This window comes from Taudactylus pleione, unplaced genomic scaffold (genome assembly GCF_031769625.1).
Source record: "Taudactylus pleione unplaced genomic scaffold, aTauple2 ptg000117l, whole genome shotgun sequence".
Classification (NCBI taxonomy): domain Eukaryota; kingdom Metazoa; phylum Chordata; class Amphibia; order Anura; family Myobatrachidae; genus Taudactylus; species Taudactylus pleione.
The window spans coordinates 1936944-1953773 of NW_028284519.1; the positions used below are offsets into that span (position 1 = coordinate 1936944).

The following is a 16830-nucleotide window of genomic DNA, read 5'->3' on the forward strand; positions in this document are numbered from 1 at the left end:
ATATAGCAAGGGCTACAGGGAAGATAAAGGCCTCTGTTTAAATAAAATTGCTGGCCTCAAGAGCACAAGATTGGGAGGGTGGATGTTCACCTGTAAAAGGATCTTTCCAGATATGTTGCAACAATATCATGACTTCTCTAGTGCTGGCCAACCTGCAATCATTTAAACTTTAAAATGAGTTTACCATTAGTTCTGGTAAATTGTTAATGAATGTTCAACTTTTGTAAGCAATACACTTTATTCTTCCCTTCCTATTGGACAACTTCAGCCATTGAGGGTGCCTTCTAGTCTGTAGTAGGTTATCTCTATGGGCTTTATTATGGACATAGCTCTGTCCAAGGAATCTATCAATATCCTGGCTATTGTTCACAGTTTGGCATACTTTGTTCCTCTTGCCAAGATACCCACAGCTTCTGATACAACTCATCTCTTCATCAAATACATCTACAGATTACATGGCTGCCCTGACTCCATTGTCTCTGATCATGGTACTAAATTTACATATTTTAGAGAGCTTTTTGCTGAATCTTACATGTCCAATTGCAAATGTCCACTGCCTATCACCCTCAAGTAAACATACAGTCGGAAAGCAACTTTACCAAGGATAACTGTGCAGAGTATATTCCTCTATCAGTTTGCTTACAAGAAGTGCCGGCACTTTTCAGCCTTGTAAATTCCGTTCCTGTATCTATGGGTGTTTATCCTTCCTCCTTTCCTGTTACTATCTTGAAAAGCAATGTGCCTTCTGTACCTGAAAGACATATGGAAAAAATGAACTAGCAACTTACATATTGCTCAAAAGAGATCTAAGGAATAAGATAAGCCTGCACCCTTAACAATGGGGTGTGACAAAAGTGTTGTTATCCTCTAAAAATCTGACATCCACAGCTTTCATACAAATGTGGATACGTTTATTAAACCTTTCCCTGTATAAATATATATATATATATTTTATTTTTAAATGGTCAAACAAGGAAATTCTACCATACTGTTTAGTTAAGACCTATCAAATGAAATATATGTTATTCTGGGGCCTATTCATCATCAAAGGCCGTATGGCTTCCGATGATTAAGTATTTATCTTGCTGCGAGGGATAGTTTACACCGGAGCAATTCATCATTGCTCCTGTGCGGGGTGGGACAGCTGCTCCGAAAAGCAGCTGTCCACTTGGTTAGTATCGTAGCTACAGAAGTAGCTGTGGTACTCACCTTCTCCCCGTTGGTGTGGCTACGCATACGTGACCTGAGGTCATGCATGCGCACAGTCGCCGGGAAGTCTGTGAGAAGGCGGTGGAGGGATCCACGCAGATGCCTCTTTGCATCCTCGGAACTCCTTCCCATAGGAAGGAGCAGCGCTACAAGAGCAAGCGCTGTCTGAAGATGGCGCTTGTTCTTGTGAGTAAACTTCGAAAACCTTCAGTTTTTGGAGTTTGCTGAATATCAGGGGCTCCTATCGGACCCCTGCTGATGAATGGCCTAGTAACTAAAATATGCGGAAACTAGTGTTTCCGCATGGTTACCGGGCCATTTATCGATGATGAATAGGCTCCTATGTCACATACTGTATGATTGTAATTAACTTAAACATATCTTTTTTATATTTAGGTATGGATAGATGCTGCAACTCAAATATTTTATTCACTTGGTGCAGGATTTGGAGTATTAATTGCATTTGCCAGTTATAATAAATTTGATAACAATTGTTACAGGTAAGATTTGTTGCCTTTCCTTACCTCTGGAGCTATATATTGTTTATTTTGCAACACCATACTGAATATATAACTACCATACTGAATATATAACTACCATACTGAATATATAACTTATTTGCATGAGACTCTTTTGAATTTTAAGTTCCGCAAAATAATGTACAATGCAGACACCACAATACTATCTTTTAATCAACTGCATATACAATATGCTGCATGAGAGTGACATGTATTTAGGTCAACTATAAATTGTTGATTCGTGTTCTCTGACCGTAAACCTAACCCTAAATCTAGTCTTAAACCTGACCCTAAAAATCATGAAAAAAACAACATGTCGACATGTTAAATGTCGACCTTTTGAATGTGTTTACCATATAACCCTGTAGACCTAAATATATCTCTACAGAATGATGGTCGACCTGATGGCTATGACTACAATTTGACAGTCGACATTCAGAATATGTTGACCTACTGATATCGACCTCCTGAATTTCGACCTTTTTAGTAATGACTAATTGAATGGATACTGAGTGGGGGATCGCAGTAACATAAAGAAAATGTAGGCCAGGAGTCAGCTACTGTACCTGCTGTGTTGTTATCAGTGTGCCGGATAAAATCTAGTGCTTGTATGACCAATCTGTCTACATCACTAGACAGCACACATAAGTCACTTAGCAGTGTTGCCACAGATATAAAAACACCCTGCGTCTGACTCTGAGGTGGGACTGGGAGTAAAGCAAAAAAGAGCAAGTAACTGTGCACCTTGGCAGAACCATGTTACACTGAAGGTGGGGCAGACTTAAAATGTGCAGAGAGATTTACATTTTAGAGGAACTGCCCAGTATTTGTGGGCTAAATGTAAATGGAGACAGTATTTACCATGCATGCATGCAAATTTTTTTTTATTTATTACCAGTTATTTATATAGCGCACACATATTCCACAGCGCTTTACAGAGAGGATATTTGGCCATTCACATCAGTCCCTGCCCCAGTGGAGCTTACAATCTATATTCCCTATCACATGCGCACAAACATAGGTTCATTTATTTTTATTTTTTTGGGGGGGAGACCAATTAACCTACCAGTATAGTTTTGGAGTGTGGGGAAACCCATGCAAGCACAGGGAGAATATACAAACTCCACACAGTTAGGGCCATGGTGGGAATTGAACTCATGACCTCATTGCTGTGAGGCAGTAACGTTAGCCATTACACTATCTGTGCTGCACTACCCCCACCCCTTGTATTGCAACATGCTCTTTATTGCTATTACATATTGGCCCTAGCTTCTAAGTCTACTGAATCATCAGAGTGTCACTTAAAACTGCTCCTAGTGTCATGTCTGGCATGCGTGCCTGACGTAGACAACAATGTAAGGGAAGATGGTGTAGGATCAATAATGAAACTGGGGGTGGGTTTAATCATGAAGTTTCATTTTAGAGGACCTAGTGACTGTGTGTAATGATAAGAACCTCATGGACTGGATAGATATGAGACACAAGGCAGGGATGATGAGGAGAGGCTACAAATGAGGTAATGGAAAACTGCATGTGGCTGAGAAGACGGTAGGGAAGAAACACAAAGATCGCAGATGAAGAGGAAATATTGCAGAACAGAAAATGAGAGGAGATCTGAGAGGCAGAGGAGATACAAGTAACAGACATGAGTTGATGTGCATGGAAGACAAAAAACAGACAGAACACAAAGGGCTAACAAACGAGGCAGAGGACAAATGGAACATGGAGAGTTAAATTTAAAGGGCTGGAGAAACAATACTGTAAAGACATAGCGTTAAATGTAATATCTTGCAATCTTCAGCCGCTGCAAACTATTATATGTTGCCCATGTTTAATGCGGCCCATACACGGTGCGATAAAAAGACGTACAATATGTCTTATAAGATTTCCCGTGAAATTTTCCCTTGAAACGTTACATACAATGTGTTCAAAAGCTGTACGATTTTTCATACGATCCGATGCTTCGTCTCACGATTAAAAATCGTAAATGAGCGATCGGTTGTGCACATAACCATTACGATGAATCTGCTGGAATGTGAATAGGGGAGGGCTTATCTAGGGGTATAAAAGGCAGCCACCATTTTAGGTATGTTATATACTCTGCTCTGTGACTAGTGAAGCTTGGCTGTATACCTGCTGAACGCTGTGCAGTGCTAGTGTGCTTTGGTAAAGGCTTGCCTTGTACATAGTGTTGTATTTGTTCTGATATCTATCATCTTCTGATGGATTCCTATCGCCATAAGCTTCTGCTAGCCTATGGCTACTTGAAGCTGAAAGGCGAGGAAGCTGAGGAGACGAAGAGGAGGAGGATGAGGTTGTGCTGGACTAAAGAGTGGCTGACGATGCCCCTGCTGATGGAGATTAGGGAGACCAATCCAGACGATTATCGCAAATATCTGCGTATGGATGACGACACCTTCCAGGAGTTGCTGTGTCTGGTGACTCCCTATATTCAGAGGCAGGACACCTGCATGAGGATGGCCATTCCGGCTGAGGACAGGTTGGTGGCTACCCTGTGATATCTGGCTACAGAAATCTGTGATGCCATTGTAAAAGTCCTGAAGTACCAGTATTTTAAGGTGAGTAAAAACACAATACTTTTTTTCTTGGTGTAAAAAATGTTTTTTTTTTTGTCACCTGTTTGCAATCAAACGTTACATTGTAATTAACGTTACGTTACTTAACAAATTACATTGTAATCAACGTAGTAAAATATAAACAATGTTTAATCAAACCAACATGGTTTGTTTATTAACACAACATATTAGCCAGTGTTTTGTCGTCTCATACCACTGGAGCATAACTTTTTCCTTTAAAGGAACATACATACTGTACAAATATTATCAGACAGTTTTTTGTCGCACAATACCGGCTGCATGGTATGCGGTGTATCAAATGATGGATTGAACAGGCCAAGAAGCACATGACACAAGTGCAGATTGAGGCCCCAGCAAACCAAAATCTGCCCTTGCGCCATGCGTTTTTAGTGGCCCTGCCCAATCCGCATCATCCACACCCCATACCATACAGCAGGTATTGGGAGAGAAAATGGCTGGTACAGTAGAAAAAGGGCATAAAACGTATTTCTGTATCACCCAATTTAATAAAATTCGGGATTCTCATCCCCCTCAGCCAACATGGCACTATATAAAACCTCCGTAGAGGTGGATGTGGAGGGGTAGGTCCTTTCTTACTATTGTAAGTGGGAACGGGTGTAGGAATGGATGGGGATGGCCCCATTCGTTCTGTGGCCAGATTGTCGCAGCCAGGGTATTTCAGCATGGCGCTAGGCGAGTGTTACCTGTGAGGTCATTGTGGCGCGGGCTGTCTGGTGGCGGTGCTGGTGTCTGGCGGGGGGCTTTGGCTGCACGCGTTGTTGTACGGGCCTGTTGTCACTCTGCGCTGGTAAGGCCTGGCGGCGTCTCCATTCCGTTTGGCATGGGCGCCGCCATCTTGCCTTCTGGCCATGTGATGCGGCTGGCCAATCCTGGTGAGTCACATGTTCCCTCCGGCCAGTAACAGCACGGCATGGGGTATTTAGGAAGGGTCGGTGCCTTCCTTCTTTGCCAGTGCAACGTGTATCTCAGCCTAGCTGAGAGGGAGTTCTCTGTGCTTACCTGATCCTGTGAATTCGCTGTCTGCCTGTCAGCTCCTAGCTCCCACTGGACCACCCCGCTTCCTCCATCACCCTTGCCCATACCTGAGTGCCTGAGCCTGCTGACATCCTGCGCTTCAGTTCACTACTTGTATACCTGGCTTGTTTATTTTCAGCTCACTACAAACCTGGCTTGATTATTTTCAGTTTCACTACCTGCACACCTGGACAGCTTTAATTGTATCTACTTGGACATTAACCCTTTTACTCCCACCACAGAACTCTTGTGCACATTATATATTCCTGGACTTTTATTTATTGCCATTATCTGTCTACTCAAGCACTTATTAAAAATTCTAGTTTTATTTTTAAATCTGCTTCTGTGATCACTCCTGCTACCACCCCGGGTCCACAAACAACCCAGAACATCACACAGATAAGTTGATGGTGGGCGACCATGGTAGGATGGTGCTGTGTAAGGAAGTGGAGGCGACAGGAGTAGAGGACCTGCAGGTGGAAGTGGAGGGGACAGGGTTACAGGGTCTAGGTGAAGCGTGGAGGTGCCTATCAGCTTCTTTAATTTATCCTGCATAATGACCTGGTAAATAATTCTTTCAGCATGAAGCTGTTGCTCCTCCTCCATCACCCGGATGGTACTTGTAACGTGTGACCCCAGGCTGTCGAACTGGTCTGGGGGTTTACAGAGTGCCTGTCTGACTTGCTGCATAATAGGATCCGGATTTGGCAGACTCCTGCGTGCCTGTCTTATAGCTCGGCGAGGAGGCTGTGGTGCCTCTGCAACACTCTCAGGAGTTGTAGCCGGTGCACTTTGTGGACTAATAGAGGGGTCCAAGTCAGCCGGGAAAGACTGTAGGAGTAGAGAGAGATTAATGTTAATATATAGTAAAGTCTAATTTATATATTTTCTTTATTTTAGTTTCCTACAACAGTGGCCTGCCCGCAGCAGTTCATTTTATTTTAACTACAAGGGCTTTCACAGTACTGTGCTGATGGCGGTGGTCAATGCCAACTATGAATTTATTTATGTGGACGTGGGAAAAAATGGCCGTGCTTCAGATGGTGGATCCTTCAAAAATACGGAATTTTATAACAGACTATCCACCAACCGTCTCAATTTGCCTTCTTCAGCGGTTACGAAGCACGGCCTGGAGCATGTGTTCATGGCTGATGAGACATTTGCTCTACATGAACATTAATTGAAGCCGTATGGACAAAGGGGACTGACCAGAGAGAAACGCAATTTCAATTATCGCCTATCTAGGGCCCGGCAAATAGCTGAAAATGCATTTAGGATAATGTGCAGCAGGTTCCGGATATTCCATATAGGCTATAAACCTTCGTGTGGACAAAATTGAGTCTGTCGTCATGGCCTGTTGTGTTCTGCACAACTTTTTGAGGAAAATCATACCTTATAACTGCGGACTATGGGGATGGCCATCGACGAGCAGGAACAAACACACGAGGGTTTAGAAATGCCCTCTGTCGCCACACCAACGGTGAGGGAGACAGTAGTGATTGCGTGGGCAAAAGAGGTCAGAGAGCAATACCAGTCCTACTATAAAGGAATGAGCGCTGTACCATGGCAGGAGGACAGTATCAGATAATGCAGTTGTATTTACTTACCACATCCATAGTAGATGCCGGCTCATTCTCTGGGTTCTCCACTGGTACAGCCTCTTCTTCCGGGCCTGTATCTACAAGTAGACTTTCTGAAGATCTCTGGGGCTGTTCCTAGTGGAGAAATTCAAGAAGGGGGTAGTACCAGAGTGAACTGTTGTAGACGCCATCTGTTCCTGCTCTTGACGCCCGCGACTCGGTCTCCTTCATCCGCTTTTTAACATACACTGTGCGAAGGTTTTGGATGTGTCTTCTCACCCAATCCGGACAAGCCTCATCATGGAAGGGGAGGGAAAAGGTGAGCATGTCATCTATTGCCACTGCCCTGTGATGTTTATTTTTATAGTGCTTGGACTTCACCTTCCACAGGCACTCATGAGCGTGATAACAGTTGAGAAATCCACTTATAAACTAGTGTTCTCGAGGGCTATTCATTTCTGTGGAAATAAAAATCAGAAACATCTGTAAATATATATGTTTAATGTTTAAATGTTTGAAAATTTTATTGTTGATCATTGTTTGTGTTATAATGTTTATGATTGAGTTTTTAGTTTATAGTTGGTTGAGTTTTTAGATAATAGTTGAGTTAAGTTAATTTTAATAAAATTTTAAATTTAGAAATATTTATCTGTGTACATAAATCGTCACGAAAATGATGGCCGTCGTATAGACAATGCATGGCCATGTGGGTGGACACACGTTGGTGGCATAGTGGTATATAAACAATGCAGGGACATGTGGGGGACACACGTTGGTGGCATAGTGGTATATGACAATGGCAGGGCCAGGAGGCATATGCATTGGTGGCATAGTGGTATATAAACAATGCAGGGACATGTGGGGATACACACGTTGGTGGCATAGTGGTATATAAACAATGCAGGGCCATGTGAGGACACACACGTTGGTGGCATAGTGGTATATAAACAATGCAGGGCCATGTGGGGACACACACGTTGGTGGCATAGTGGTATATAAACAATGCAGGGCCATGTGGGGACACACACGTTGGTGGCATAGTGGTATATAAACAATGCAGGGCCATGTGGGGACACACACGTTGATGGCATAGTGGTATATAAACAATGCAGGGCCATGTGTGGGATACACACGTTGGTGGCATAGTGGTATATAAACAATGCAGGGCCATGCGGGGACACACACGTTGGTGGCATAGTGGTATATAAACAATGCAGGGCCATGTGGGGATACACACGTTGGTGGCATAGTGCTATATAAACAATGCATGGCCATGTGGGGACACACACGTTGGTGGCATAGTGGTATATAAACTATCTTACCATGTATGGTGCGGCCTAAGAACCTTGGCCCTCATTCAGAGTAAATTGCAAGAAGTGACCGCTCACTCTGAATGAGGGCGGGCACTTCTTGTTTTGAAGTGCTGCCTCCAGGTCGCAAGCTAAGCTGTGGGTTACCACCCACAGCTTAGCTTGCGATCAGGGTGATGGTCACGATGGTCATCACCATCGCGACCATAGGGGCTTACGACCAGACCCTAAGGTTGGGTCTGGGCACTCGTAAGCCCCAAGGGAACTTCCTGCTCTGTTTCAGCAGAAAGTTCCCCACTGACATCATCAATGATGTCAGTGGGGCCGCCTCCAAACGGCAAGCGTTCCGACTGGAACGCCTCCGTTTGGCCGGGACGCCCCCGGCCCGCCCGGCAAACGGGACAAGCTGTCACTCAACATCGACAGCTCGGCCCGTCTGCTACGAGATCCCTAGCAACGGAGCGCCCGTCGCTAGCCGGGTCTCGCGCATGCGCACGACGGAGCCGGCTCCATCATGCGCATGCTCTGTGGGGACCATCGACCCGGTTGCGAGCGCATCGGCGCTTGCGACCGGGTCTGAATGAGACCCCTTGTCTCTTACATGCAAAGCAGTAAATTGTTTGGGGTAAAAATAAAAAAAAAGTATAAAACAACTTTACTCAATGGGTATCTTACTATATAAGAGATACAAATAACATATTTTCAAGTACAATAATGTATTAAATGTATTCAATACAAATTGACACTAATATCATTGGATATGTCATCTACAGTACCATTAAATAAAGTTTGCAAAATGTATTGGTGCTAATACAGTATATACATATAAAACATATATCTTTAAACAACTTTTCCTCCCACTAAAACACATACTATTTATACAGCTAGGTTTACTGTTTGAAAACAGAGCTTAAGAAATTCCTTGTTTGACTATTTGTAATAACTCTCATAGACGTGTTTAGTTCAGGGCCAGGGGGCATATGCATTAGTGGCATAGTGGTATATAAACAATGCAGGGACATATGGAGACACACACGTTGGTGGCATAGTGGTATATAAACAATGCAGGGCCATGTGGGGACACACACGGTGGCATAGTGGTATATAAACAATGCAGGGCCATGTGGGGACACACACGTTGGTGGCATAGTGGTATATAAACAATACAGGGCCATGTGGGGGGACACACAGGTGGCATAGTGGTATATAAACAATGCAGGGCCATGTGGGGACACATACGTTGGTGGCATAGTGGTATATAAACAATGCAGGGCCATGTGGGGGGACACATGTTGGTGGCATAGTGGTATATAAACAATGCAGGGACATGTGGGGACACACATGATGGTGGCATAGTGGTATATAAACAATGCAGGGACATGTGGGGACACACACGTTGGTGGCATAGTGGTATATAAACAATGCAGGGCCATGTGGGGGGACACACGTTGGTGGCATAGTGGTATATAAACAATACAGGGCCATGTGGGAGGACACACAGGTGGCATAGTGGTATATAAACAATGCAGGGCCATGTGGGGACACATACGTTGGTGGCATAGTGGTATATAAACAATGCAGGGCCATGTGGGGACACACACGTTGGTGGCATAGTGGTATATGTGGGGACACACACGTTGGTGGCATAGTGGCATATAAACAATGTAGGGCCATGTGGGGGGACACATGTTGGTGGCATAGTGGTATATAAACAATGCAGGGACATGTGGGGACACACATGATGGTGGCATAGTGGTATATAAACAATGCAGGGACATGTGGGGACACACACGTTGGTGGCATAGTGGTATATAAACAATGCAGGGCCATGTGGGGGGACACACGTTGGTGGCATAGTGGTATATAACAATGGCAGGGCCAGGAGGCTTATGCATTGGTGGCATATTTGTATATAAACAATGCAGGGCCATGTGGGGGGACACACTTTGGTGGCACAGTGGTATATAAACAATCTTACCGTGTATGGCACGGCCTAAGAACCTTGGCCCTCATTCAGAGTCGATTTCAAGAAGCGATCGTTCACTCTGAATAAGGGCGGGCACTTTTTGTTTTGAAGTGCTGTCTCCAGGTCGCAAGCTAAGCTGTGGGTTACCACCCACAACTTAGCTTGCGATCAGGGTGATGGTCGCGATGGTCATCACCATCGTGACCATAGGGGCTTACGACCAGACCCTAAGGTTGGGTCTGGGCACTCGTAAGCCCAAGGGAACTTCCTGCTCTGTTTGAGCAGAAAGTTCCCCACTGACATCATCAATGATGTCAGTGGGGCCGCCTCCAAACGGCAAGCGTTCCGACTGGAACGCCTCCGTTTGGCTGGGCACTCCCCCGGTCCGCCCAGCAAACGGCGCGAGCTGTCACTCAACATCGACAGCTCGGCCCATCTGCTACGAGACCCCTAGCGATGGAGCGCCCGTCGCTAGCCGGGTCTCGCGCATGCGCACGACGGAGCCGGCTCCATCATGCGCATGCTCTGTGGGGACCATCGACCCGGTTGCGAGCGCATCGGTGCTTGCGACCGGGTCTGAATGAGACTCCTTGTCTCTTACACGCAAAGCAGTAAATTGTTTGGGGTAAAAATCTAAAAAAAGTATAAAACAACTTTACTCAATGGGTATCTTACTATATAAGAGATACAAATGATATTTTTCAAAGTACAATAATGTATTAAATGTATTCAATACAAATTGACACTAATAGCATTGGATATGTCATCTACAGTACCATTAAATAAAGTTTGCAAAATGTATTGGTGCTAATACAGTATATACATATAAAACATATATCTTTAAACAACTTTTCCTCCCACTAAAACACATACTATTTATACAATTAGGTTTAGTGTTTGAAAACAGAGCTTAAGAAATTCCTTGTTTGACTATTTGTAATAACTTTCATAGACGTGTTTGGTTTTGACCATTGAAAATTATAATTGGTTTCCAAAAGTTGTGTGTAGCCGGTTTAATGGCTGTTTGAAGTTGCCTCCATGTACTAAAGCTGGCTGGGGGGTATCCAGGTACAAATGATTGTCATTCTAAATTTAAGTCTACTTGGATACTTCAAATTCCATGTAGGTATTATTACAAGTATATGCAATGCACTCAAAGTGTTCTAATTCACATGAAAAATCCCTCAAGCAGCTCTTTTTCAAAGCACAGTCTCTCATGAGTCTTCAGAGCCTCAACATATTTTAGCTATCCCTGAACAAAGTTGCAAAGTCCTGATAAAGTCACGTTGCAGTGCATGCTTTCCCACGCATGAACCCTATTCAAAGCTTGATGTATTACACAACGATGTAAGTAATGAACGATTTTCATTGAACAATTTTCATTCAGTTTTTCCCTTGAAAAAGTGAACGAAAATCATTTTACAAAGTAGTTGGTTTTACTTTATATAATAAACTATTTTCTTTGTGTTGAAGGAAAAATGTTGCAACTTCTACTGAAAATCGTTCAGTTGGCCAGTCTGACTGAACTACAAACTACAATCGACAAACGTGAACGCGCATGAACGATAATCATTCATCGTTTATCCTTTTACACTGAGCGATTTTTTGAACGATAACGACATTATAATTAAATCGTTCAAAAAATCGTAGTGTGTGTACGCACCTTTAGGCTAAAACCAGCAGAAAGGTGCAATTTTACATCCAGGCTTTCCAAGCTTTTATTGTGGAATTCTTACTGAAAATTCCCAATAGTGTGGATTCAAGTTTCCTTTAATTCGTACAGTAATTTCTGTTCAAGAAGGAACTATGGGCCTGATAAGGATCGTAACTACGATTATGCATGCAATCGGGCATTGTTGTGTTTTGCCCATGAGTATGCATCGCAGTGCGCGGACCAGCCACTGCGATAGGTACTGCGATCGCAGAGACTACAAAGACCCATCCCAGAGTGATTGACAGGAAGTACCGTTTGGGGTTGGTGACGGGGTGGTGGTCGGCGAAACGTAGGCATGCCAGGGCGTTTGAAGGCCGTTACAGGGGCGTGCATAAATTAGGCACTGCAATGCCATACGCAGCTTGAGTACTCACTTCATGCGATGAGGTTAGCAATTCCTGAGTAAGGTCAGACCTTGTGCAAGTGTGCGTGAGGCTGCAATGGTACTCGATGTTACCTATGGTTTTGCAGTTTTGGTAAGTATTATGGATGTGTGTAAGGTAAGGTGGGCGTCCTAATGTTGTGCTGCGACGGCATAGTGATTGCAGAGGATTAGCATATGATCGCAGTGAGACTTCGTGCGTAATCGCTATTGCAATCTCAGTTGCGATCCGTACTGAATTAGGTCCTACATACTGTAGAATGGTAGATTTTTTTTATTCTTACATTGTTCATATGCAATCTCAGTGATATATTCCTCTACTGAGAATATTTCACTCAGCAAACGGATTTACCAAAAACATTCTTAACAATGGTTCTCCTATTGTTTGAAATACACACTGTGTATATATACAGTCAGGTCCATTAATATTGGGACATTGACAGAATTTTCAGATTTTGGCCTCTATTCACCACCACAATGGTTTTGAAATGAAACAAATAAGATGTGCTTTAACTGCAGACTTTCAGATTTAATTTGAGGGTAATTACATCCAAATCGGGTGAACGGTGTAGGAATTACAACAGTTTCAATATGTGCCTCCCACTTTTTAAGGCACAAAAAGTAATGGGACTATCAACTCAAAAGCTATTTCATGGACAGGTGTGAGCTATTCCCTCGTTATTTCATTATCAATTAAGCAGGTAAAAGGTCTGGAGTTGATTCTAGGTGTGACATTTGCATTTGGAATCAGTTGCTATCAACTCTCAATATGAGATCCAAAGAGCTGTCACTATCAGTGAAGCAAGCCATCATTAGGCTGAAAAATCAAAACAAACCCATCAGAGAGATAGCAAAAACATTAGGTGTGGCCAAATCAACTGTTTGGAACATTCTTAAAAAGAAAGAACGCACCGGAGAGCTCAGCAACACCAAAAGACCCGGAAGACCACGGAAAACAACTGTGGTGGATGACAAAAGAATTATTTCACTGGTGAAGAAAAAACTCTTCACAACAGTTGGCCAAATCAAGAACACTCTCCAGGAGGTAGATGTATATGTGTCGAAGTCAACAATCAAGAGAAAACTTCACAAGAGTGAATATAGAGGGTTCACCACATGATGCAAACCATTGGTGAGCCACAAAAACAGGAAGACCAAATTAGAGTTTGCCAAACAACATCTAAAAAAGCCATTACAGTTCTGGAACAACATCCTATGGACAGATGAGAAAAAGATCAACTTGTACCAGAGTGATGGGAAGTCATGATCCAAAACATACCACCTCATCAGTGAAGCATGATGGTGGTAGTGTCATGGCATAGGCATGCCAATGGAACTGGTTCCCTTTTATTTATTGATGATGTGACTGCTGACAAAAGCAGCAGAATGAATTCTAAAGTGTTTCGGGCAATATTATATGCTCATATTCAGTCAAATACTTCAGAACTCATTGGACGGCGCTTCACAGTGCAGATGGACAATGACCCGAAGCATACTGCAAAAGCAAACAAAGAGTTTTTTAAGGCTAAAAAGTGGAATGTTATGCAATGGCCAAGTCAATCCCCTGACCTGAATCCGATTGAGCATGCATTTCACTTGATGAAGACAAAACTGAAGGGAAAATGCCCCAAGAACACGCACGAACTGAAGACAGTTGCAGTAGAGGCCTGGCAGAGCATCACCAGGGATGAAACCCAGCGTCTGGTGATGTCTATGCATTCCAGACTTCAGGCTGTAATTGCCTGCAAAGGATTTGCAACAAAGTATTAAAAAGTGACAGTTAGATTTAGGATTGTTTAGTTTGTCCCATTACTTTTGGCCCCTTAAAAAGTGGAAGGCACATATAGAAACCATTGTCATTTCTACACAGTTCACCTGATTTGGATGTAATTACCCTCAAATTAAATCTGAAAGTCTGCAGTTAAATCACATCTTGTTTGTTTCATTTCAAAGCCATTGTGGTTGTGAATAGAGGCCAAAATATGAAAATTCTGTCAATGTCCCAATATTTATGGACCTGACTGTATGTATATATATATATATATATATATATATATATACACATATATATAGGACATAGACCCGGCACTCAACGTTCTAGTGCAAGGGCCCGGATGCCCAACAAAACATACCTATATAAATATTACAGAGGGGGGTGGCATTCCAGGACTTGTCAAATGAAGAGAACGAAAATACAGCAAACTTGCAACGTTTCAAAAACCGTCATCAAGCATGTCTCTTGAATATTTACATTTATATTTAGAGATGTGTGCAGAGTCCCGTGTTTTGGTAAAACCAGTCTGAAATGTTATGATTTTGGCAACAACCACCCTCAAGTGTTTTGGTCTTCTCTGTTTTGAATTTTTATTTTAATTGATAAAAATAGTTACAATAATGTAATTTGGACCTATTTACATGCAATAAAAAATCAAGCTTCACACTTCAAATCCGAGTTCCAAACTTGCAGCAAACTCAGGACTCGATTCAATTGTGCTCATTTTTCAGGAAATTCAAACCGCACATCTCTACTATAGTTATACATTTACACTATGTAGACAAAATTGATTGGACAACCCTGCACAAGTGAAATGCATACCATGCATACCATTACACACGAGTTCCAAATGGCCACTAATGACGGTTTCAACAAAGAGACTTCATAGGGAGGCCCATCCACTTGCAGTGAATGTTTTTAACAAGACAATGCCACCTGTCATGTTCCATGGTAACGCTGAACGTGTATACAGCAAATTCGGTAACCCAGATGGACTGGCCAGCTCAGAGTCCAGATCTTAACCCCATTGAGAACCTCTGTGACGAATTGGAGCAACGGGTACGTTCTAGGCTGACTCGACCTTCTTCAGTGTCAAAGTTGGTGACTGTACTTAAGGCGGAATGGCAAAACATACCGCCTGCTGGTATCCAGGAACTTGTGGACAGTATGCCAAGAAGGATGTCTGCAGTAATCACTGCACGTGATGGACCTAAGAAGTACTGATGTCAATAAAATCTCGTTGATCTTTTTGCTGTCAGTGTCCAGTCACTTTTGTCTACATAGTGTACAATAATGTGGGGGCTCCCTGCAAATGAGGCAACCAGCACTAGGCTGTGCTATAATCACACTGTATAGTGTGAGGTCCACTTTCTGTAATGAGCGCCGCCGGAACTCTTGCCGCGGCTTCCCTCTTCTTTTCTTTGGGAGGTCTTCTCTCCTCCCACTCCGCCGTTGGACTGCCTTTTCCCGCTCAGCGCCGTCTAAACTATGTCGCCACAAGTGGACGGGGCTATGATGCGGCGGGCCATGATTGGCTCCTCGTATCTGCCTCCTATTGGCTGCTGGACCGCACGCCATGATTTGCTCAAGGGACACATCTCTGCTTGCTGTGCTGGGATCAGACAATTGATCTCAGCACGGCTCTCCACACAAGCATACACAACTATGGGAGATGTGGTGTGTAAACTGAATGCACTTCCACTGGTAACTGCAGGAGGTAACTGGGTTGTAATGTAGCGTTATAGGCTAAGTGCCATGAGGGCGTGTCAATGGAATTCCTGGCTCTCCTATATTTACAGAAAGTGACCCTGCTCCAAATAATCTATAGGGCTAGCATGCGTGTTAGCAAGACCCATTCTACACACTCGCAGAATGGGTCCTGCGCATGCGCAGATTCCCGATAACTTGCGTGCACTGCTGAATTAGCCCCTTTGTCCTCAAGACACACTAACAGTCCAGGTTTTAAGAATAGAGCATAGATGGTTAAATCAAATTGACTGAGGGATTCAGAGACGGATACTATTTTGATAATTTTTGCATTTTGACGATTGTTGTGGATCTGCGCATGCATATGTGCATATCTGGGGTTGTGACGCCGCTCACTGTGCTCCAAAAGCCGCAGCATGACTGACATGCTGCTGGCGTTTGGGTTTGACGGGCAGCTTTCCAGAAAAAAGGGAGCATGTCGGCACCATTTTCTAAGTGTGCCAAAGCCAACAGCTGCATTACTCTGATGTCCAATTCTCTCTCAGATGCAGCAGCGGACCAGAGAAGCCTGCAGTGGTCGTCTTCTCACTTAAGATGCCTTCTGCGGCTTTAACATAAATTTGCCCGGCCACTGCGTACAAAGATGCGGCTGTCCTATAGCCCCACCTGCTGTGTACATGTTTCTTTAATATGTGGTTCTGTCTCAAAGGGAGAATGCTATGTGTGTGCCTGTCATTTGCACCAGAGTAAATGGTCTGAGGAGTATCTAGACTCTAGAGTGATTGCCGCCTTTGGAGGCAGAGCAGTGTCGGACTGGGAAATGAAAGGCCCACCGGGGGGAATGCAGTGGTAGGGGCCCATGCTTAAGGGGAGCATTCATCCTCCACAGGGGGTGTGGCTGTAGTTTCTATTGAAGGGAACCAAGCCCCCATGCTGATCAGTGGTTCTGCTCCACCAGGTAACTGATCATCTAATAGAGTAAAAATTCATAATTTGCGGTCTGGAACCTGGCACTTAAAGGAGGGCCCACAGGCAGTG

At 43.6% G+C, this 16830-nt stretch overlaps 1 protein-coding gene across 2 annotated transcripts in view; it reads left to right on the forward strand.

Annotated features, from left to right (window-relative positions):
* Positions 1–16830, forward strand: part of SLC6A2 (solute carrier family 6 member 2) — a 338811-nt gene that overhangs the window by 253346 nt on the left and 68635 nt on the right. For both annotated transcript variants that reach the window (XM_088471851.1, XM_088471850.1), the window contains one exon: positions 1606–1709. In XM_088471851.1, the coding sequence (XP_088327977.1) occupies positions 1606–1709 (104 nt within the window). The remainder of the gene's footprint in view (positions 1–1605; positions 1710–16830) is intronic.